This window comes from Filicampus tigris, chromosome 17 (genome assembly GCF_054856515.1).
Source record: "Filicampus tigris isolate MCC_2025a chromosome 17, RoL_Ftig_1.0, whole genome shotgun sequence".
In the NCBI taxonomy this organism is placed as follows: Eukaryota; Metazoa; Chordata; class Actinopteri; order Syngnathiformes; family Syngnathidae; genus Filicampus; species Filicampus tigris.
Window position 1 is genome coordinate 8,725,719 of NC_141233.1, and position 23,799 is coordinate 8,749,517.

General features: G+C 41.9%; 1 protein-coding gene across 2 annotated transcripts; it reads left to right on the forward strand.

The window, feature by feature from the left end:
• Positions 1-1,521: 1,521 nt before the first annotated feature.
• Positions 1,522-20,499, forward strand: LOC147133208 (gap junction delta-2 protein-like). 2 transcript variants are annotated; one of them, XM_086012228.1, is made up of 3 exons: positions 1,522-1,880; positions 2,888-2,944; positions 18,808-20,499. In XM_086012228.1, the coding sequence occupies exons 1-3, from the start codon at positions 1,810-1,812 to the stop codon at positions 19,670-19,672; spliced, it is 993 nt and encodes a 330-aa protein (XP_085868354.1). In that variant the 5' UTR covers positions 1,522-1,809; the 3' UTR covers positions 19,673-20,499. The 2 variants fall into 2 exon arrangements, with proteins under 2 accessions (XP_085868354.1, XP_085868355.1); XM_086012229.1 differs by lacking the exon at positions 2,888-2,944 and having other exon boundaries at positions 1,524-1,880.
• Positions 20,500-23,799: the final 3,300 nt, after the last annotated feature.

Sequence of the window (23,799 nt, forward strand, 5' to 3'; positions counted from 1 at the left end):
CTTCCCATTTCCACGTCACCTTAATATAAATCTAATGAATGCAGCTTTCAATGTCACAGCAAAGTGCAATACAGCACTCATGTCTCCTGAGAGGGATGGGGAGCACGCGGGATGTAATGAAGGAGGAGGAGGGGGAGTAGGAGTGAAAAGAATGAAGAGCATAGGGGCCGGTTAGGCAAGGGAATACGGGAATGGCATCGGGGTTGGGTCAGGGTAACGTCGGTGTGTTGTCATCCTTGACAGTGAGAAGTGAAGGAGGGAAATCACTGGTGGAGGAGCGGGGACACAATTCTCCTGAAATTGCCTTCGCCGGATGAGCGATGCAGCTGAAGAGTGTGGGAAAGACCACGGAACAAAGGATTGCAGAGATGATGAGACATAATGCAGCGTGAGAAGTAAGAATCCCTCATTTGTGGCCAGGAGGAGGCATTCTTGCAAGCATAAGTAAAGCTGCGATGAGAGTAAGCACATTTAGCAGGAAGGGCGGGAGAGAGGGAGGAGAGAGCACGAGAGAGAGAGAGAGAGGGGAGAGTGCGTGCGGGGCGGGGGGGTTGGGGGGGGTGGGGTGTTGCATGCTCACAATGTGACAGAGATAGAGCGGTTCCGCGCACGAGAACGAGACAGAGGTGGAGGGGGTACGCAGAGATGGGGACAGAGCGCTGAGAGCAGAGCTAGTTGGGGAAAGATCTGCACGGAAACGTGAGTAAAAAAAAAAAAGGTGGAGGGAGAAGGAGAGCGGAGGTAAGCGGGGAGGAGGTGAAGGTGGCGGGGAGGAGGTTGCGGGGAGTCAAGATGATGGAGCCCAGAAATAGGCTTTACAGGACAGCTTTTCACCAGCGCTCTCTGCAGCGGACGTGACTCTGAGCACTGGAGTGTGCTCAAATTAGCAAAGGGGGGACAAGGCAGCACGGGAGGTCTGCAGAGCCTTGGTTCAGCCTCGCTGGACGCAGCGAGGCAGCTGATTTATTACGAAGGGGCTGGGTGGTAGCGTGCTTTTGCGTGTGTGTCCACCAATGTGTGCGAGTGCAGCTTTTTTATGGGTCCTTGTAGCGCTCGGAGCTTTGGGAGAGACCATTCCTCCAGTCATAAAATGACATTCAGCAGACAGGAGCTGTGTGTGCTGGTGCGGCTCTGCAGTCTTCAGTAGGAAGTAGCAGAGTGGGATTTGGGGCTTTTATCCAGTGCGAGAGGATTTTGTTTACGCCGTTTTGTGCTGAGGTAAGCCGGCTGGGACCAGCGGAGCGCCTCATGTGTCTTGAGGTGAGAGTAGCAGAAGATCTTAGGACGATGCAAGGACGAGCACAGAGCGGCACCGGTGGCAGGCAGGCCAGCTGAGGTACCAAGAGGAGCACCCTGGACGTAGAGTGGAGAACGACGTCAGGGAAAGAGGGGCGGAAAAGAGAGGGTGATCATGCCTGTCAAACAGTGAGCTATAGCATATGCTGTAGTGCAGAACAGAGTGGTGCGGCAGGGGAGGACAAGCATCGCTGCACAGGGGAGGAGTGGGGAGGGGGGCGGAGGGGGGCAGGCAAAGAGAAAGCCTGGGAGGGAGAGTGAGGAGAGGGGGGCAATCAGCACCTCTCCACCACTGGCAAGAGAATCATAGCACGAGTGGCCTGGAGGAAGCATAAAAACATCACCCAAGGCCAGGTGTAGAGGTCAAAAGGGAGCTGGTGCCGCTCACGGAGAGGTTGGGGCAGGGGGGTGGGGGTCACAGTGGCCGTGCCCCCTTTGACGGCCACCGGGTCCAAGAGGAAGAAAGGTCACCTCCGAGAACGCCGTTTGGTCTGATCGCCCTGACGCTTCAACATGGGAGAATGGACCATTTTGGAGAGGCTGCTGGAGGCGGCTGTCCAGCAGCACTCTACCATGATTGGCAGGTAAGAAACGGGTTTATTTTTGGTGTGTACTCGCTGAGGACATTTGCTCACCTGAGTTTGGATTGACCCATGTTGTCCTCAAAACTCTCCATGCCTCCTCACCTTCTCCTTCCCACTTAACCATTAGTTAAGGGATAAACGAATCAAACATAATCAATAGGTAGCTTTACTGGGTCTTACGGTTAATTCAGAGAGGTTCCTGTGTTGATACTGCCTAATAGCCTTTGTATTGATAGCACAAGGTTTATACCAATAGGCCAGAAAGGAGAAGAGAAGGATATAAGAGTGCGAATGAAGAGAATAAAAAAGAAACACCTGAGTGTCTTTTCTTATCTGCAAACACTTCACACTCACTCGCTGAGGGGTTTAACAGATAAGCTGTTATTTTGATTGGCATCAAGCAGACACGCTGTAATATATCTTGTAAAAAAAGCACTCCACATCATCTCTGTTTGACTGAGTAAATGAGGAAAAAAAACAAGGAATTTTACACCAAATACATATAATCCTCACATGAGCAGTGAGCAGAATACACTTCTGTGTGGGGAATCTCTGTGTGCACGTAGGCTATCGCCTTCAGCATGTGGGTCACTGTCACTGCATCACAATGACAGAGATGATGTGAGCTGCATTACACCAAACCTCTTGTTGGCCTGGAATCACGATTGGTTTTCTGGAGATTTTCCTTCCAACTAAGTCATTTTATAGAGGTTTGCTTGTGGTTGAAAGCACATTATTAAGCACTTAAATCTGCTGGCGTACAGAGAGGTGGAGGGAAAACCTACAAGGATGCTGACTGGATTTAAAGACGCATTGAGTAAGATTTTACAGTCATGTGATTGGGGTTACTACTAGGAATTAAGCTCCAACTTTCAAGTTCTGAGGAGCCATTTGTAAGCTCATTCTTCTTGTCCGAGTAACTGCTGAACAATATTGAATATTTAGCTAGCGCTAAAAGATAGCACAAGGGCTAAAACGCCAGTGAATATTGGAATTGCGTTCAACAGGTGGCCGGAAAAAGGAGACCAAAGGGATGTCCGTGTTGCTCTGTTTCTACTGGATTTGTAAGTAGGCAACTGTTTGCTACCATGTCAGCCATGGCTACTTGCTAAGCTAATTGCTAACTGTTGTGAACTGTTTTTTAAATGAGTCTTTCCGCCCCCTAGTGGTCAAAGAATAATTGAATGCGTTTTTTTTTGTTTTTTTTAATCAGGTCAACCGTTATACAAAATGCAGAACGCCACCTGTAGTTTTTCAGAGGCATGGAGGCAACTCTCAATTTGTCTGCTCCCGCTTTCAAAAGTCATAATGAATACTCTAACAATGTAATGGCTCCCTCTCCTGTGCTTAATTAAGCTATTTGTTGATCATGCACTTCACTGGAAGAACATTAAAATGGTTCCCTGAGTCACCATTATAATCAGCCTAGAAGCTTTTCTGGCTCAATTTAGAATGGTGCTTTAAGTACTTGTTTTGGTGGTGTTTTTTTTTGTTTTTTATGATAGGCCATTAGCTTAATAACCCAAAATTACACAAACAGGGTTAAGTGTTAAACAATCCAGAAGGTGGTTGACACCCTCAGGATACGAACATCCAGACAATCCTAAATAAAGTGATACACTACGTAAATGTGTTTTTGTTTCACTCAAATCGTGTTTGTCCTGAGAGCCTCTCAAGGTGGCCCTGGGGCATTAGCTGTAACATTAGAGTTTTCCGATGAGGTCCCCGCATCGTTCCTGCTTGTCCATGCAGTTCAAGCTCCGAACATTGTCTTTGGTACCACTATGCGCTCACGCGAGTCGGCTGCAGTTCCCTAAACGTATGTCTTTTCTGTTTGACTAAGTGTTTACATGAAACCTGGATACAATATAATGGGCTGAGGAGCCCTAGTTTTAGCAATGCAGTGGAACCTTAAGGTCAAACACGATCCATTACGAGAAACTGGTTTCAAAATAAAATAAAACCAAGGCCCAACTATCAACATCAGAACATGTTTAAATTAGTTAATGTTGAATGCAATATTAACATTGATAACTGTCAAAAAATAAGGTAACTACTGATGACATTAACACATAAAAATAACAAAGAATAGTAATATTGTCAATTATGTAAAAAAAAAATCAATAAAATACACCCGAACGTTGATTAGAAAAAATGGACAATTGCCAAATAAAAAGCAACACTCATGCAAGTTCATTCTTTGATGCTCACTGAACAGAAGTCTTGAGTGAGTTCAGCTGAGGTTTCCCGAGATGACAGCGCATCACACAAGGCGCCATGCATGACAGCGGTCAATCTCACTCTTAAGCCTTTCACACAACTTGCACAGTTTCCGGAGTTTTGAAATTATGAGTGGCCAGACATTGGACACTAGTGGGGCTGTTACGGTAGGTTTGTTTTTGTTTTGAAACAAAACTAGTTTTGCAATACTTAACTATACAGTATTCATCGAGTCACATTTACCTGTAGCTAAAAAGTGAAGCGTGGAGAGTCTCAGAAATATCCCAAAATATTTGAGTGCAGTCAAAAGCCTTGCAATTTCCAAATATTGACCTTCTCTTTTATTTGTAGCCCATTTCTTCTCTATGTATTATTATAATATCGCCAGGGCGATCACCTTACCCTTGACAATGCTTGTGGAGCCTGAACACCTTGTTGACCAATAGGAACAATCGGCCGGTGTGTGTGGTTAAATTAAAACGAAACACACAAAGAGACATTTTCTGCGATTTAAGAGTATATTTTCTATGTAAGGTACGCGGTAAAAACCCTCTAATATGTGTTGCCAAAAATCTGCGACATAGCCGTGGCACGAACAATAAACCGCAGCCTTAAGGGTTAATTGTATTTTATTACTTTCAATTTCACTTTCATAGGTTCCATTGTATTGAATTAATAGTCTGGATGTTGTTGGTGTTTTTTTTCTCTAAGAAATCTGTAGACAGGTGACTGTATACATCCACCGTTTGAGGCTAGATGTCAAAACCCTTTTGTTAAGATTTGAATCCCCAACACTAAGCATGTGTTTGCATGGTCAGGAAATCCATCCGAATTCTATTTTTGGGATTTCCCAGCAAGTTGGAGAATGCTGCTCACCCTCTGGCACAGTCTTACGCTGTACAGGTGCCTCCTAAATTGGAAACACTCCACACCATAAACAGTGTATGGAGTCCAAATTGTTGCACTGACCTCTGTGGGTTGAAAGGTTCAAGTCTGTTGCACCACTGACCACAGCCAACGTCAACGAAATCTCTCCCTCCCCCTCCCCCACAGTTGGGTGTGGTCAGTAGTGATCTGTTGTCGCACGTGCCAACACGATCAACTGTGATGCAGCGATTCACAGTTGTGCATCGTCTAGAGTTTCTTCGCACAGCGTGGCCGGAGCATGCAGCAACTGCTTGATGGCAGCACAAATAGAATGTTGAGCCTGTGTAGTACTTCTTACGATAAACACATTGCATGACTGCACTTGTAGGTGAAATGATGCTGCTCCAAAGTACATGACATTGTCGTCTCCCATTGGCTGATAATTGTCCTTTGCATGTCGGTCATCTGTTTGGGTTGTTCTCTTGCAATATGACGATGGCATTCCACCATCAGACACTGTGTGCTCCAGGTGCCATTATGATTCTTCTTAATTGCAGACTTTAAGATAACCTATGCAATTGCATTTGGTAGGTAATTAAAACTAGAAATAGAAACTAGGTTGTCTTAATCATAGTCTTGGAAAGGGACAAAGTGAGATTTGCTTCTATGCCTCAGACTAACTGCAGGTGGCTTCCATATTATGACAAACGTGCTCTTTTGAAGGCTGGTCTCATCTTGTTCAATATGCACATAATTAACCAATGAATGTAATCATATTTGCATTGTGAAAATGAAAGCATTGTATAGTTTCTCCCCATTCACATGCTAAAACGATTTATTGTACTGTCATAGCAATCATCATTTGAGGTTATTGTATAATTTAAGGACAGTATACCGTGGCCTGTAAAGTGCATTAGTATACACACCGTGCATCATGGGGAAAAAAAACCCATTAGGCATCATCATTCTTGTCAGAGGACTTTAAGGCACATATTAGTATAAATATTTTGTTTCTCATAAGAAAAAATACTTAACCTTTGTATTTAATCTGAGTTGGATTCGAACAACAGCCACTGATAAATAGATCATTTCTAGACTCTTAAAAAGATATTATCCTTCAATAGCACTTTACCATAGAGCAGCAGTGATTGAAATTATGGCCGGGAGCAAAAGATAAAAAAAAAAGTGGGAGGGAAACGGAACATTTCGTTTTAAGACGCAATCAATGCACTACAGCTGTTTATAAAAGTCATGCTTTATCATGTCGGCATCAGCAATTTATACTAGCCTGAGTTATAAATAGTTTATTTTGCAAATCCATCTGTGAGGAAATGAATAGAAACTGCTGGAAAAGGGGATGTGCGCGTGCGTGTGCGTGTGTGTGTATGTGTTCATAATGGAAGTCATACGCTCAACAACACAAAAGGACAAACAAATGTTCTCTCCAAAAGCGATACATGCAAACAAAATAATTAAATGTGAAGGACATCCAGCTTCTAGGGCCACTGCGTTACGTGCCCAGCTGACCACACGCAGCTCACACTCGGGCTTGATGGTCCTTGAATCACATACAGTATGTACACCATATTTAAAAAAAAAAAAAAGGAAATGATCACGACATATACCTGAGCCTATTTCTTCATTGAAATGTTGTGCTGAGATGTTCTTGAGACCACAGGTGTGTGTGTGTGTGTTGTCTAGCGTGAAAAGCACGAAGCCTTGGGGCTGCACCAACAAATCAGAGGTGTACACCTTGCAGGTAGAGCGGAAGGGAGGAATTTGATGCATTTTGCTCTCCACTGCAATGCTGCGGGGCCAGAGCCAAAGACAAGTAGAGCGAGGAAAAGAGGCAAAGATAATGGAGGGAGAGAGTGATCCTTGGAAGATAAAATCCTAAATATTGCTGGATGCAAGGAGAGGAAAGGACGTGAGGGCAAAAACAGAACACTTTCAAAACATCTAACAATGTCAACATGCGCTCTTTGTATTGCAACATGACGTTTTTTTTTTTTTAATTTTCACATTCCTCTGCATGGGATTTAGTACTGCAGTGCTATTTAGAGAGAAATGACATGCAATATTCACCATCTACGCAGACACAGCAATGCAGCCTTGGCTGAATAAACAGCAACTTTAATAAGCAGCCGTGGATGCATCTTCAAATGAGCGATGTAGCTTCATACATTTTCAAAGCTACAGCTGCTCGAAATAATTATACTGGAATGAAAAATTTACATAGCCTCCTCTGGTACATTTCTAGACTTGTTTTTTTTTTGCATTGACCACAATGTCTTTAATGTACACGCCGTCACCACCTGAACAGTGTAAAAATGTCATAAAAACTAGGAACACTATGTGGCGTTTGTTACAAGCTGCAACAGATGTCACGTCCTTTATAAAAAATGTATACAGACTTGACCAGCCTTGTGTTGTTAAGAAAGGAGCTACATTTCGAACATCTTGTTTCTCTACTTTTCACATGGACATACACGATCGGCGGTGAAATAAATACAGTGGGAATCGTCAAGTCAAAACGTATGATTTAGAATTCAACGTAGATAGGCACAGTAGGTTGGTAACTCTAGCTATTATTAGCCTAATAGCATAGTTGCCCATGCCATGTTTAAACATTTTCAGGAAACAGGAAAAATAACACAATTTTAACAAGCATATTGATTTTTTTTTTAATTGATTTGAAAATGACATGAGAAATTATGCCATAAAGCTAATGAAACCTAGCTACTTACAGTACATACATACCAAACATATCTACATTATCGTTAGCCTAATAGCATAGTTGCCTAAGCCATATTATGTTTTTGGACAACAAGAAATAAAAGCAATTTTAACAAGCACACCTTTTTATTGACTACGAAACAATAATTAAAACTGACTCAGACAATTATTCCAGTATGCTAACAATATTTACCTACCTACCTACTACGGGGTGAACCTATTAGTTGACTTGAGTCCACTTTACAATCAGACATCATTGCTAAAATCTTGAAGTCCCGTCTTTCAAGCGGAGAGAACTTTTGACATGTCCATCTGCTGCCGTTGCCAGACTATAAGATATTTTTGGTGGTCAACCTCTACTTAGACTCATGTGACAAGCAAATTACAAAATAAATTGCACGTTAAGTGTACTGTATCTGCAAGATAACAGTATACGAAACGTTAATGCTGTTTTTTTTGTCTTACACTGATCAACAATTTTTTACTACATTTTTTAATCAGAGATGCAAGTAAATTTTTCTAGATTATTTTTTTTCTCTGATTCTGGTTCTGCCCTCGTGTTTTCTGTAGCACATCAGGTTTTCATAATAATAATAATAATAATAATAATAATAATAATAATAATAATAACCGCAATAATATATGTAATAAAGTTATATTCATGAATTCAGGGTTAGGTTCAGCATCGGGTGGAATTTTCTTCTGAAACGACAACTATAAATTACAAGCCGTTGTAAAATCCGTCTTCTGCAAGCTTTTATACTTAAAAACAAAAAAAGAAAAATATCTCACAAACCTGATGTGCTGGAAAAAAAAGTATAGATCTTTTTTTAAATCAATGTCGAAAATACATTTAGGGACACATAACTACATCTCTGATTAAAATTAGCTGTTGACCAGTGTTGTTATTAACAGTGCTTGATATATTTTTACACTTGAACACAATATTGAGGTGTCTCGAATTTCATTCTACTGCTTTCGTGGTCAAACACAGTATGACAAAAACATTTCTTCAAAACGTTTACATGCCTTCTTGTGTTGGTTCTAAAAGGAAAGCAAAAATTGTACATGGCCTCTTTAAAAGTGTTGCTTGCCGCAGTAGTTATTTGCATTCTAGCTGCCTCTTAGCCTAAATAGGTCAAGATATCCAGCAGGGGGAGGTACCCTGCTTTGACAAGAGCTCCCAAATTCTCCCCAAAATAATCAGATACAAGAACACTGTATGCCACTTGTGAGCAGCTTCTTCTATTATTTCTCATCAGCTTCCATGATAGAAATCCCTATGTCAACATTTGATTAGTGATCCATCATTCTATGATGACTTGAAGGAGATCATTGATCTTTTAGATTAAACTATTTGTCTGCACATCGCAAGGGTTGTCATTAGTTTATTTGTGCATCAATCCTCGGTGTTGACTGCAATTGATTTTGCTGTTTCATGGCGGATTTTCCTGGTAAAGCTGAGCTCAGCGTTCACTCACTGCAGGATATTATTCATCGCAGCAACATATTGATGGGCCGCGTAAGTTCCCAGAGCATGTGCAATGTTTCACTGCTCCGCGTTGCTATGCTTTATGCATACGTTTCGGTCCCTTTTTGAGTTTAGAATATAGGTGTCTGACTCAAGGCCCACCACATCATTTTATGTGGCCCGCTAAAGAAAATCATGTACGTTTGCTTTACAAAAGCTAAATCGCAAATTGTATTCACTTTTAATAACATTGAGATATTGTTGAACTATTTTCCTCGACTTGGGATTTCAAAAGTAGTTATCCATCAATGAGGTGATGATGCATTCGTCTTCACAGTCATAAGGGCTCTCTGAGGGAAAACATAACAATGTGGCCCGGGACTGAAATGAGTTTGACACTTTATGAAGATATGTTTCATGAACTATTTATAAGCCCCGAGGCCTGTTTTACATTGAAATTCTCGATCAAGATCAATTTACTGGGTGGTTGAACTTGAACCTGCACGTTAATGTGCTTCATCTTTGCAGATTTCCCCTAAGTAACACTTATTCCTCCAGTCATCCCTCATGAACATCACACAAAGGGAGAGCAGCACTGCTTTGTATACTTCTGTGTTTACTCTGATCTTAATATATATATTATTCATATTTTAAACCATAGTTGGTTACACGAGAGGCTTTCATTCCTAGAAACAGCTAATTATGTCGTACTACTACCACTGCAAAGTATACCATATTGTTACATGAGAAGCGCGTTTAACAATGTCAAACATAATTGAGCGTTTGTACAGGCAGATTTTTTTTGCACTGGATTGTATTAGATTGTGCAAGTGTGCCTACTGAAGTGCCTGGTGAGTTCTAACCAGATAAATAAATGCATTCTAAAGGCAATTTTCATCGCAAATAAGATGCATACAAATGAAAGTAAAATTATGTACTTTTTAAAAATGTGTAATATTTTTTTACACGTTCTCTGGGAATAGAAAAAATGTTTCCTCAGAAATGTACAGTGCAGTATATTTTACACGTCAGATGCTTTGGACCCAGGCTAACATAGAGCAAAGCATTTAAGCCACAGTTCTTTCCCGGTAAAATGGCGAGCAATAAGCTTCCGTTGCAAATGGCGCAATGGCCGCATTGCGTCCCATTGTGAGAAGCATGAAGCGCTTAGCGGAAAGAGAGTGACTTGAGGTTCAGCTCAAGAATGATGACATGGGTCTGCAGAGGAGACAGCATGAGAGCAGAGAGAGGACAGACAGGCTCAATAGGCCAGACTGCCACTTATTGTGTCATACACTCTGTTTTATCATCATATATCAGCAAAGACAACACAGAAGGCCATAGGCCAAGGAAAGCCATCAATCAAGTCTCTATCAAGACAGGACGGGTGCAACTAATTTAATTTGATACTTAACCCTTACACTCTATGCATTTTCCGCATTTCACATTGAGCAGTGTTGGGTTTACAGTAGTATTAAAAGGAATAATATACAAATAAATATGATGGATTTTTTTTTCCCACAGATAAAAAAAAATACATCTACAAGAAATATACATATAAGTTCCGACATACTGATACTGGAAATGACACAAGAAGAGGGCGAGAAAATGTAATTTGCATCCTATACATTTATTATTTTTCATTTTGATGATACTACCAGACAGTTTTGACGCAATCTTTTGCAGCATTCTGAGTGACACCCATAATTGAATGCATAAAGTAGAGAATATTAATTATCTTGTGCCATTTTGATTAAAAAAAAAAATCCACCCAACAGCAATAAAATAACAAAAATAATTTAAGTTCAAAATTATTTTCGTATTAACTATATAAAAGTTTTAGTAATGAGAAAACATTGCATGTGTGTGTGTGGGTGTGTGTGTGTGTGGGGGAGGGTGTGTGTGTGTGTGTGTGTGTGTGTGCGTGTAAAAACGTACCTAATTGTATAATAATTTGCTATTGTAGTTGTCTAATGTGCAAAATGTACTATCAATTACACTGAGTTATAGCCCTAATCAAAACTATGATATGCTATTACATGCATGAAGTGTTCGTATCACACTGCCCATTATGTGAGACTTGAGAATGCATTAAAGCACCATATATCAACGCTGGGATTTTAATGAAAGTTGTGTAGTTATGCTGAACTTAGCACACTGCACTTGAGACCATGCAAACCCTCAGTGGTGATCATATTTTTCATGATAGAGAAGCTGTCGTTACTCCAAACACTGGAAAGCAATAAGATTTGTGGTGGTTTCAGGAATTGCGTTTTGATGCAGTCAGCAAAAATGCACTGGTTCATTCATTTGAAACCTTCAGAGAGAATTTATCTTTCTTCTGCCAGTAAAGGGAGAGGAATGGAAAGAGCATTATAGATGAAAGGGTGAATGAAAAATGAAGGGAAAAGAGGAAGGATGCATCATCCTCTGAATAATCTTGCCTTCTTTTTCTCTTAAACTAATGGGGATCGGTTTCTCAATTACAGAAATAAGTTGTTTCCCTCATGAGCAAGAAGAGTGATTATTACAATTCTCCACAGTCCATCGTACTTATAAACCATTTACGTTTTAATCGCTCCGTAAAAATATGCGGATTGAACTTGGTTAACCTGCTTTCGTGAGAGCGCGCTTAAAAACATCATTCACAGTGCTGTTTAGTGGACCCTCAGGCGGCCTGCCTGCCATATATTCCAAACTATTAAAGGACTTCCAAAGCAGAGTTGTGGGGGGATGAGTGGCAGTAGGATAGAAATGTCTGCACACTCATCATTAAGCGGCCTAATTTCTCGGCCTGCGCAAGTCTTTATTCGTTACGGCAATCGGTGGAGCTTATTATTGAGACCGTATGGGTGGGATAAATCTTTTTGCTCAAGGCCTCACTGCGGAGATTTTTCCTGACCCTGCAGATAAGGCCGGATGTGCTCCTGCTGCTGAACATTCAGCATACTGAACAGCATAGTGGGACCGTGAAGATCAAACACACTCCGAGTGAAACTGTGAAATAATGCCAATACTGTAGAAAGAATCAAACTGTCACAATCGTAAAACCCTAACCGACTGCACAGGCAATTTTTTTAAGTGACATTCGTAACTGTCATGCAACTGCAAAAACATGTTTACCGCAGTTAAACTCAACTCAACTGTATCTATAAAGCACTTTATGACAACCACCGCTGTATACAAAGTGCTGTACATGGAGCAAAAGTAAGTCACAACAACAACAAACAATAAAACAAATGAATAACAAAGACAGTAAAAAGCACAAAAACAGTCAAACCAAAACCAAATCTCATGCTGAATTCAAAGACAAAGAATAACTAGTAGTAGTAGTTTACTTTTCCATGGGATTGACTTGGATTCATACTGCTGCTTTCTTCTGGTCCGTGACCAGTATCGGGTGTAGTCGGCCCAGGACAGACTCTAGCCTGTCGTGCCCCTGAACAGGATACAGAAAATAGACAGGCCACTTCAGGGGAGTTTGACTGTATATTCATTGTGTGTGTGTGTGTGTGTGTGAGAGAGAGAGAGAGAGCGAATACTCTATGTGTGCATTTTCTGAATCTGCTGTCACGCTGCGGGCTCTCGTCGTCCCGAGGGGGTCGGCGGCAGCAGCTGCCTTATGAATGAATGTGCATGTGTGCACGCGAGTGCCTTTTGAAGCCTGTGGGACACACCGAGCCAGTAAGTCCAGCTAACGTACCAGTGGCAGAGCAGCTAATGTCGCACAGGACAGTCCGCTGCTCATTAATCAGGATACTTCATTTTCATATACTGCACAGCATGCCATCGTGTTGTCATATTCTTCATGTCAAATTTGTTGCCCATGCTGACATCAGCTGGCGGTGTTACATGGCTACAAGCGGCGTTGCCGCAGTTACCTTGGAATGGTAACGTGGTTAGTTACTTTACTGAGTACTTGCATTGAAAGTATCTTAGTTACTTTACTGTTTACTTGATTTGAAAAGTAACAAAGTTCGATTACAAGTTCCTTTAATAGTTACATTCAGCAGATACCGACAACTCTGCTTAACATAAAATGACACCCGGTTTTGCCGCTGAATTGCAAGTGCATTTCATTTAAGAAATTTAAGAATAAAGTTTGTTTTTGTTAAAAATAAAATAAAGGCAACCTTTTTGACTTAACAAAATTATTTTCGTTTTTAAGAAATGAGTATTTTTGTGATGTCACTTAACATAAATAGGCTACTTGTTTTTAATATATTTTTTTAAAAGACAGTCTTTTTAGACTTCAGTTAACCTAGAAATGTTTTTGATACCAAACCAATTACTTCACTGTGATCCATGTTTTTTGTTTTGTTTTGTTTTTTACCTAGGGTTATTGAAGCTTGAAAACCCTCTGTCGACAGCACAAGCTGTGCAACAACAAACATATTTTGGTTTTAGCTGACACAAACTCAAAATAGTGACTGTATTTCCAGCTTGAAAACGTGAATCTCTCTCCTTTCCTTTACTGCAGTTTATGTAGTATTGTATGGGCATGTGAGTCGTCAACGCGCTGAAAACATAATTCGAACCATACACCATCAGACAGGAATGTGAAGTTGATGTCTCCCAATATTCAATATTTTTGACGTGTTCCATAATGTACAATTATTTGTTGAGCGCCTTCTTGTATTTTATTATTTATTAACTATTAGTTTTGTTGAATGTACAATATGGGTGAAGGGGGCACTGTGGCTCAGAGGTATGTGCTTTTTAGTTAAAGAGGAAGTCAATCCAAACATATTTTTAAACTCATATTCCACAAACACAATATTAATCCGAATAATGTGTTTCAACTAGTGGGCCCGCATAGAACATATTCTTAAAAAAAATGTTTGGGTTGACTTCCGCTTTAAGTCTTGCCAATTCTTTCTCACTGCTGCAACCTGGAGGTGATTAACTGCAACTGCTTTCGGTGGTGAAAGGTGCTATTCTTTGAAATATTAATGTCTCCTCCAAGAAGAAGTAAATATATTCTACAAGTATGTAGTAATGTTTTTGTGACATTTAAAGAGGCTGATTACTTGGCTGGTAAAAGTAAGGCGTTAGGTTTGTCGTTACTGAAAGCGCGCGCATTTTAGAGTGACGCCTTTCTTAGTAACTTACTTACTTATTAATGCGATCCTGACATCACTGGCTCCAAATGGTAAATAAAAATAAATAGCATACATGCTGGTCATTGAAACGCCAATCGTCTTTCAAATGTTATTGAAACTGTGGCACCCCGTCGTCAAAAAATAATGATTACTCGTGACTGAAAAGACGCCCTCGGGGAGGTGGGCAGCTGCTATTACTGAAGGAAGAAAAATGCACTCGCCATATGCACTGTATGCCACAAGGTATAATAATGCAGAACCTACATCTTCAAAATTCTTCTTTACAACTCCAAAGCAGTTTTTTTAATATTGTGTACTGGACTAGAAATGTATTTTAGGGCCAAGAGTGGTGGTTTTTGAATCTTCTGCAGGTTGAGAGCTTGGGGCGGTTCTGGCCCAACGTGCTCAAGCACACTACTGGCGCTGTGCAGCACTAAAACACTGATGTTTGCAGATAACCTTCCTTCATTCCTTTCTGCTAATGCAGCAATCTGCCATGTGCTGATTATCCTGTTAGCCAGCAAAGGAGTGCACATATTGACACACTCACGCGCGCGCGCGCACACACAATTGCTCCCAAGACAAACAAACACCGCACAACACCCAATATGTTCATTGGCAAGAACCTATTAATGATACGGCAATGAATAGCTCAAAACCTGCAATACAATAATAGGAGGTTTGTGTGGAATTTCTTGATAGTTATGTAGGGTGTTACATGACATAAAAGTTCCAATACATTTTATTTATCTTTTATTCCTCCATCCATCCATTTTCTATAGTGCTCATTTCATTAGGCTGGTGGGTGAGCTGGAGCGTATCCCAGCTGACTTGGGGTGAGTGGCGGGGTACACCTTGGACGGGTCAAAAGCCAATCACCAGGCACATTTACGGAACCGTTCACACTCACACCTATGGACAATTAAGAGTCCTCAATTAACCTAACATGCATGTTTTGGGAATGAAAACCTACCAACTCCTCAGGAGAAGGTCAGAAAAAATACAAAACTGAGTTCTAAATTAATAATTATAACTGGCTTTAGATGAAGAAGGCCATAACTAGAAAGGGGATGCTAGTGCATACTAGGCACTTGGCATTTTATACATTGCAGCCTCAACAGTCTTAACGAGGAAGTCAACCCAAACATATTTTTTTAAGAATATGTTCTATGCCCACTAGTTGAAACACAGCATTCTGATTAATATTGTGTTTCTGGAATATGAATTAAGCAAAATCCACCTGTTTTTAGCCATCTCTGGGGTCGGCCATTATGTTACTTCTGTCGACTGAAAATGACATCGCAGATGCTCAGGGCTCAGATAACGACCAATCATAGCTCAGCTTTAGAAAACAGGCGAGCTATAATTGGTCGGTATCTGAGCCCCGAGGGTCTGTGATGTCATTTTCAGTCGACAGAAGTAACAAAATGGCCGCCCCCGTGAAATGGCTAAAAACGCGTAGATTTTGCTGCTTAACTCATATTTCATAATGCCTTCTTTCAACTAGTGGGCCTGCATAGAACATATTCTTAAAAAAATATATGTTTGGGTTGACTTCAACTTTAAACATATATGTATATATATATATATATATATATATATGAGCACACAGTATAGTATATAATATACCGCCTTATGATGACGAAAGATATCAACCTTTTGATTAGAACTGAAGCCTGCCTTACGACAACTTTAAATTTAATTTATGGAGGTCCAAAGGTGCAGCTGAGCTTTATTGTGTTCTAGGCGCTCATGGAGTGAAAGTCAGTGTAGCGTACGCACTCACAGCTGCTCCATCACAGACGGCCGGGCACGTTTGCCATTTTGCACGTCACACACATGGCTGACTCTCCCTCATTGTCTCGGTCCCCGTGTCTGCGTCTCACACACAAGGAAACATACTTGGCATGCACTCGCAGGTGGAGCACTATCCTATTATAAACCTCTTTCACGCGAACAACACGTGTCCTTTGTCTGCTTTTCGCTTTCAGCTGCTTCCACTCCTCTAAGAAAAACGTGTATCTTTTGAACTCAAAGACACTTACAGAAGTTTTAGACATTTCTTACACAGTGCATTTGGCAAAAGGGCCTTCAGTGGCAATTACATGATTTAAATACCACCGCTATCACGTGGCTATTATGAGAAACTGGAGCTGTGCACGAATCGGTGGTGACTTGAATTGAGATGCAAATTGGCTGTTAAAAACGAATGCTGAATCGGAATTTTTGGCTGTTAAAAACGAATGCTGAATCGGAATTTTTGGATTCGAGTGAGAACGCGCGTACTGGTGTCACAGGAAGGTTTGAATGGCAATACGTGTGACGTTAATTCATATGTGGGGATGCAAAGTGTCGTGTGGAGCGCGTTCTTCAAGAGCGACACTCGGAAGTGTTTGTGTAAATGAGTTATTTTAAACTAAAAAGGAAAACCTGCGTCAGTGTGTCGGACACATACAGTCTTGGTACATTCTGATGTGTTTTCCAAAAAGTGAGGCTTGGTAAAGCGCCATGGACAACATACGGTATAGATAAAGCGCAATAAGTGCACTCTGTTTACCATCGTTATCATCAAATTGGATGATTCATTTTTTTGGACTACGACGTGTTTTTTTTCAGCAATAATTCGTAATCCATTCCAATTGATTGGGGGTTCGCCGTTTAAACTGTAAACGAATTGCAAACGCGTATTTCGGGTGCGAGTCCGAGCATTATGAGAAACCAGCAGTACTATACAAAAACGGCGTCACGCTCATCATCGGGAGCTATTCAGAATCAGTGTTTATCCATGACCAGAACCTAAATACTGTAAATGTACGGTAAATAAAATACATCATACTCACCAGAGATGCTAATTGTTCAAACTTGCAACAGTTTTCATCTAATATTATTGTATTAAATTTAGTCCAAGATTCCATCCGTTTTTCTAACAACAATATTTACATTTGAGGAATACAGCATGCATAGCTTATATAAACCCTTTTTCTCACCCTGCTCAAACATCTCACATTTTAGCAGTTGCTTTGGCAACAGGCCTTTAAATGCAAGTGAAGCCTCATAATAAAGTCACTCGTTTGAAAAATTATTAGGTATGCTGCCACAATCCAAACACATGAGACGAAGCAAAGAAATCTGCCTTTACAAAGCTCTGTTTTGGCAAAGTCAGACTGTCAGCGACGTTCATCAATGCAGTCGTAGTGTGCAATATGAGAAGGTCAAAACATTAGAAACACCTAGTATGCAGTTCAACACCATTGAAAAATACTGTATAACCGGAACCTTAAATGTAAATATTCATAAAGGTTGACTTTCGTTAACTTGACGTTACAGCTCTTGGATGTCATTAAGACTGAGCGAGTGTACCTATTATTGTGGTCATTGAATATATCAGCAAACAATGTGAATGTGCCTTGTGCAAAAATAGCACACAACGCACACAAACTCACAATTTACTTATAGAAAGAATTTGAGCTGTATTTTAAATCAGCTCCAACCACCTTTGTTAAGCAGGAGCCCCACTTTGTCTCACACTCATTCACACGCACATTTACAGTACATCATTGTGTTTACCGTAGTTGGCCAATCCCACCTGAGGCCAGCTCCCATTGATCTTGCCTCCACTCCTTTTGGCTGCCTATAAGTGCGTTCTTAATAACTGGCTCCTCCACGCAGGAAGCAATGCGCATCCACTGCATTTTGGCACCGGACACCCTGTGATGTGCGGGCGCTCGCTGCTCATTACAAAGTGCTGACAGTGCAATTGCAAAGGCCCATTCCTCCTCTGCAGTGGCTAAGTTGGCTAATATTTAGTGTTTAGTATGACAAACAGCAAACCGTTTAAGCATATGTGTCGGCATACACACACTGATGTCAATGCGGCGTGTGAGTCACTCTACTAACTGGCATCCTGTCATGATTATGAACTTGTGAGCATGTATGCTATAATAAATGAAATGCTATCCTTTTCGTCCCAGCTGTTGAGCAATAACGTGTACATACATATGCATGAAGCTGCTCGCGTACACACATGGCATGCAATGTTATCAAACAAACAAAATCGCATTGGCTTGCGCCGACTGACCAATTAGAGGATATAAATATGCTAATATGATTGAGTCATACAGTACATCCCATTGGCTAAAGAAACAGTTACATTGGCCAGCAATGCTGATTGTAAAGGCCCTGGGCAGATTAGATTGGCATGGCAGCACGTGGACGCTGAACTGAACTGAGCGGCAGCACTTTGAGACTGTAATCCATGCCTTCATCACATCTCATTTGGATAACTAGAATGCACTTTGCTTTGGAGTCAGCCAGTCCACCCTCAAACGTCCACAGTTGACGGCAACACGCGGAAACAAAAACCTAATGAGTAGATAAGGAATGAAAAAAGGACAGAGGAAAACATTACATATGAAACCAAAACCACGCCTACATCCAAACAAATCCAAAAGATATCTCACGGTAATTTGTTCGATTTCTGCATTAACGTTGACCTGACCCTTCCTGTTCTGCTCCCTCCCTGTGTCTTTAGGATCCTGCTAACCGTGGTGGTGATTTTCCGCATCCTGATAGTTGGCATAGTGGGCGAGAAGGTGTACGAGGATGAGCAGATCATGTTCATCTGCAACACCATGCAGCCCGGCTGCAACCAGGCTTGTTACGACAAAGCCTTCCCCATCTCGCACATCCGCTACTGGGTCTTCCAGATCATCTTGGTGTGCACGCCCAGCCTGTGCTTCATCACCTACTCCGTCCACCAGTCGGCCAAAGCCCGGGACCGCAGCTACTCCCTGCTGCACCCGTACATGGACCACCACGGTCACGGTCACCACGGCCGCCATCACGACCATCACACTCGCAAGCTTCACTCCCGCAACATCAACGGCATCCTGGTGCACCCCGACAGCAGTAAGGAGGATCACGACTGCCTGGAGGTCAAGGAGATCCCCAACGGGCCTCGAGGGCTCCCTCCGACGCACAAGAGCGCCAAAGTGCGGCGACAGGAGGGGATCTCCCGTTTCTACGTCATCCAGGTGGTCTTCCGCAACGCCCTGGAGATCGGCTTCTTGGCGGGCCAGTACTTCCTGTACGGCTTCAACGTGCCGGGGATGTTCGAGTGCGACCGCTACCCGTGCGTGAAGGAGGTGGAGTGTTACGTGTCTCGCCCCACGGAAAAGACCGTGTTCCTGGTCTTCATGTTTGCGGTCAGCGGCATTTGCGTGGTGCTCAACCTGGCCGAGCTCAACCACCTGGGCTGGCGCAAGATAAAGACGGCCATCCGTGGCGTGCAGGCCCGAAGGAAGTCCATCTGCGAAGTGCGCAAGAAGGACGTTTCCCACCTGTCTCAGGCTCCCAACCTGGGCAGGACCCAGTCTAGCGAGTCGGCCTACGTCTGACAGAGGCTTCTCCGCCTGGGGGCTGGAGGACATGTGACATTTTGGAGAAGAGGTTTTCCCCTTGGCCCTGGACCCCCGACGACCGTTAGGGCACAAAAGGTCACCACTGTATTATGACTTTGAAGGGGCACAGAGAAGAAGAATCGGCTTCCCACCACAGACTTTGGTGCTGCTTAAAGCTCCTTCCTAAAAACGATGGAGCTTCCCACTCTGCCTAGGTGACACTAGGTGCCTTTAACCAACCCATTTAACAACAAATGAGCAATTTCATAATATCAAAACAATGTAATGGTAGGTTGAAATTGCATTGAGGAATGCCCCCCTCATTACTTGCCTTTGTTGTAGCTGACGCATACCGTAATCCTCTTGATTTCCTAAAATGTGCACATATGCAAAAGATGCATGAGTGTCGAGGAAAAAAAAAAGCCAATCGCTCACTCGAGTCGAAAAATTGAATTAGAAGATCATTTGTGATGCCGAGAGAGACTCATACATCTCATTGCCACTCAGCGGACAAGCACTTAACTTTTTTTTTTTTTTTTAAATGATGACACGCAATTGCACACTAAATAGAAGAGCACCGACTAGCCATGTGCAAACCTTTTCGGAGACACACCTTATGTTACAACCACACTGACATCACCTTGCTGCTTTTGCCAGTAATTTGGCAACATTTTGGTGCTGTGCTACTGCAACACGTCGATTCAGTAAAACACACGCGTGCACTCATGACGAGTCCTACACTTGCCTCCCCGCACTGTGTAACACACCTCAGTGCTCATGATGCCCGGAAGGCCGAGTGGTTACTTTCAAGAGCAACGGGGGGGGGGGGGGGGGGGGGGGGGGGGAGTGTCGAGAAACGCACTGGTGTTTCCACTGCGTACGACCACCAACCGAGGACACAACACAACCTTTTCAATTCAGTGAAATCTACAGGTATATGGTTGTCACACATTTGAAGCTTTTCCACAAGCAGATTTGGTGCCGTATTTTGAAGGCACTGTACATATTTGACATCTAGGAATGAATCACGATCGACGCGCTTCACTTGGATTCGGAAACATGATATAAGGCGGTAATGAAGATGAATCCTAGATGACCAGTTTTACCAATACAGTATGTATTATCAATGTGCTCTCTTTTCAGCCTTCATCCTCCCGATAGAAACTACATGTTCTGAAAAGTGTTCCCCCATCCCATGGACTGAAACAGGCATGTTAAAGAAGCATACATAGAATGGATAGGTTACGACATTTAACTTAAGAAGACTTTTATTTATTTGCATCCTGCTCCTGTGAATTGTACTCAGCATGCGTTATGATATTAAGCGATACATAGCCTCCCATCATGGGAACGTTGAAAGTGAATATTTGAAAGGCTCCCGAAATGCAGCAATAATATTAATATATAATATGTGAAAAGAAAATAAGTCAATAAATTATTATGCAAATCGTTTTGGCTTCCTTGTCCATCCATCCATCAGTCTTATTGCTTATCCTTCACAGGGTCACAGGGAGCCGGTGTTCAACTAAATACATGACTGATTATCACAGCAGAAAAATGCAAGATGGACAAAATGATGGATGAGGTGTTCAGTTATCTAACGTGAAGAGGCCAATCAGCTTGATCCACAAGACGTGAGGATGAACCAACTGTCGGCTTACACATCTGTCCATCGATATCAATTCAAAAAGAAGGCACGGCATGGTCTGCAGAGGCTTTTCTAAACTCATCTGTTTTATTCTGTATTTTCAAGTTAATTACATAGCAGTGTGTTAATTCTGTATGAAGTACTCTGGACTGACATTTAATCCATGATGAAGTACCTTTGGTTTAGGTATCAAAGAGCAAATCAAGTAACACAGTAAAATCCTTAAAGTGGAAGTCAACCCCAAAAATGTTTATACAAGAATATGTTCAATGCAGCCCCGCTAATATAAACACGACATTCTGATTCATATTGTGTTTGTGGAATATGAGTTAAGTAGTAAAATCTACCCGTTGTTATCCATCTCAGTGGGCGGCCATTTTGTAACTTGCTGTCGACTGAAAATTCCATCACGGTTGCTCAGGGCTCAGATAACGACCAATCACGGCTCAGCTTTAGAAAACAGGTGAGCCGTGATTGATTGTTACATGTCATTTTCAGTCGACAGAACTGATTGGTTGTTACATGTCATTTTCAGTCGACAGAACTGACAAAATGGCCGCCCCCTGAGATGGATAAAAATGGGTGGATTTTACTGCTTAACTCCACAAATGCAACATTAATCAGAATGCTGTGTTTAGACTAGTGGAGACACTCAGAGCATATTATTGTAAAGACACTTTTGTGTTAACTTCCCTTTTAACTGTCACACAATGTGTAAACAAGTTAACTACTGTACTCTAAAATAAAACTTTCAGTGAAACTACTTCTAAGCAGAAGTACTGTAACATAAGCTTAGTGAGTGATGCGTTTGGGAGATACTGTATGGTCCTATCATACCAAGGTGGAATTTATTCGGCCATAATACCTAAAAGTAAGCTAAAGTCACACTGCTCATCACCAAAAGATTATCATACCTAAAGTGAAGCGTTGTGGTGGCAGCATCATGCTCATGGGCGGTTTTCTTTAGCTGGGGGGGCCTTAGATAAGGTGGAAAGAATTATGAACAGTTTGAAACAGCAATCAATGTGGAATACGAACTGCAAGTTCAATACACTGCAATGCTTTCAGCTGTGAAGTTAGAAGCATGCTTTAATATGTATTATTCAACCCTGACAAATGATACATCTCTGAGAGAGAGAGGGTGGACGCATATAAGTCCACCCTGACATTTTGTTGATGAATTATAGACGTTCAACCTTTTTCCCGCCCCTTTGTGGTAAAAACCTCAAAAGCGCTGAACTGTCGTAAAACAACATCCAACATTGATTTTTGTTAATTTAACCGTTTTAAAACCAATTTGTTGTTGTTGTAGGCTGATGCCAGGCTCAAAAGGCAGGCAAGTTATCGGAGCAATTCTCATCACTTGAGGAGTGAGCAAGGTTACAGGGGAAAATGACAGAGCGAAGCGTGGGTGGACAGTGAACCTTTTAGCATTATTAAAACTTCAGTCAGTGCAGGCGGCGTCCAAGCGGCCAAGGGAGCACAGGCAGGCTTAGCGGGAGAAAAGGAAGCGGAAGCAGGGCGATGAAGTGGCGTGTTCATCAAGATGATTGTCTGATGGGATGTAGGCTAATGAATTTTGGACATATTCATTCACTCAAAGGCCATGCCGGGTTCTTATTGACATGCGATTGACACCGCTGCGTGTGGCGTACGCTCGCATCAACAAGCACCCAACAGCCACACACAGACAAACATGCAAAGAGTCGATAAGTGGCCAGACAAAAGCATTAGTGAGGATGTGGCCAGTCTGGTTGCTGTGGTGACAGGAGAGTGGTAATCATCAGCAGTACACACATGACAGTAATGAGAAGCACAAACACCACTGCGTCATCTCCCCTGCCGGCGCTCTGCTAATGCCTTGTGGTCCAATATTCGCAGGTTGACCTAGAAGCATGCAGTGCTAATATCAGCTAAATATCAGGTAGGTACTGTTATAAATTGACTTATAATGAAAGGGGCGATATAGAAAGTATTTTTTTATTGCTTATACAAATAGTGTGTCTCTAAAGTGCCTGTTCACCCATCAGGTCGGAAATAAACAACTAAGTAAATATTTAGTTATCTATGTATTTCTTTTTGTCGGTGAGCTGTATTACACTTCAGCTCTACTGTTACAAAAGAGTGGAAATAATTTACTTCATAACCATAAATTCCTCAGCCAATGAGGATATATATATATATATATATTCCCCTTTAAGGAAGTCCATGAGAACATGGGTGACATACCATTTTCTGACTTCAAATACCACAGGTATGAATAAGGATAATTACTGTCTCAATTAATTACTGTCGTATATGGAATTGGCTGGCGACCAGTTTAGGGTTGCCTCTCACTCCAAATCAGTTGGGATATGTTCCCTACTCACCCTGATGAGAACAAGAGGTAGAGGAAATAGTTGGATGGTACATCAATGCACACTGTACCTTGAGGAGCACAGATACACTCATACAGTATTACTAGTAGTCAAACGGA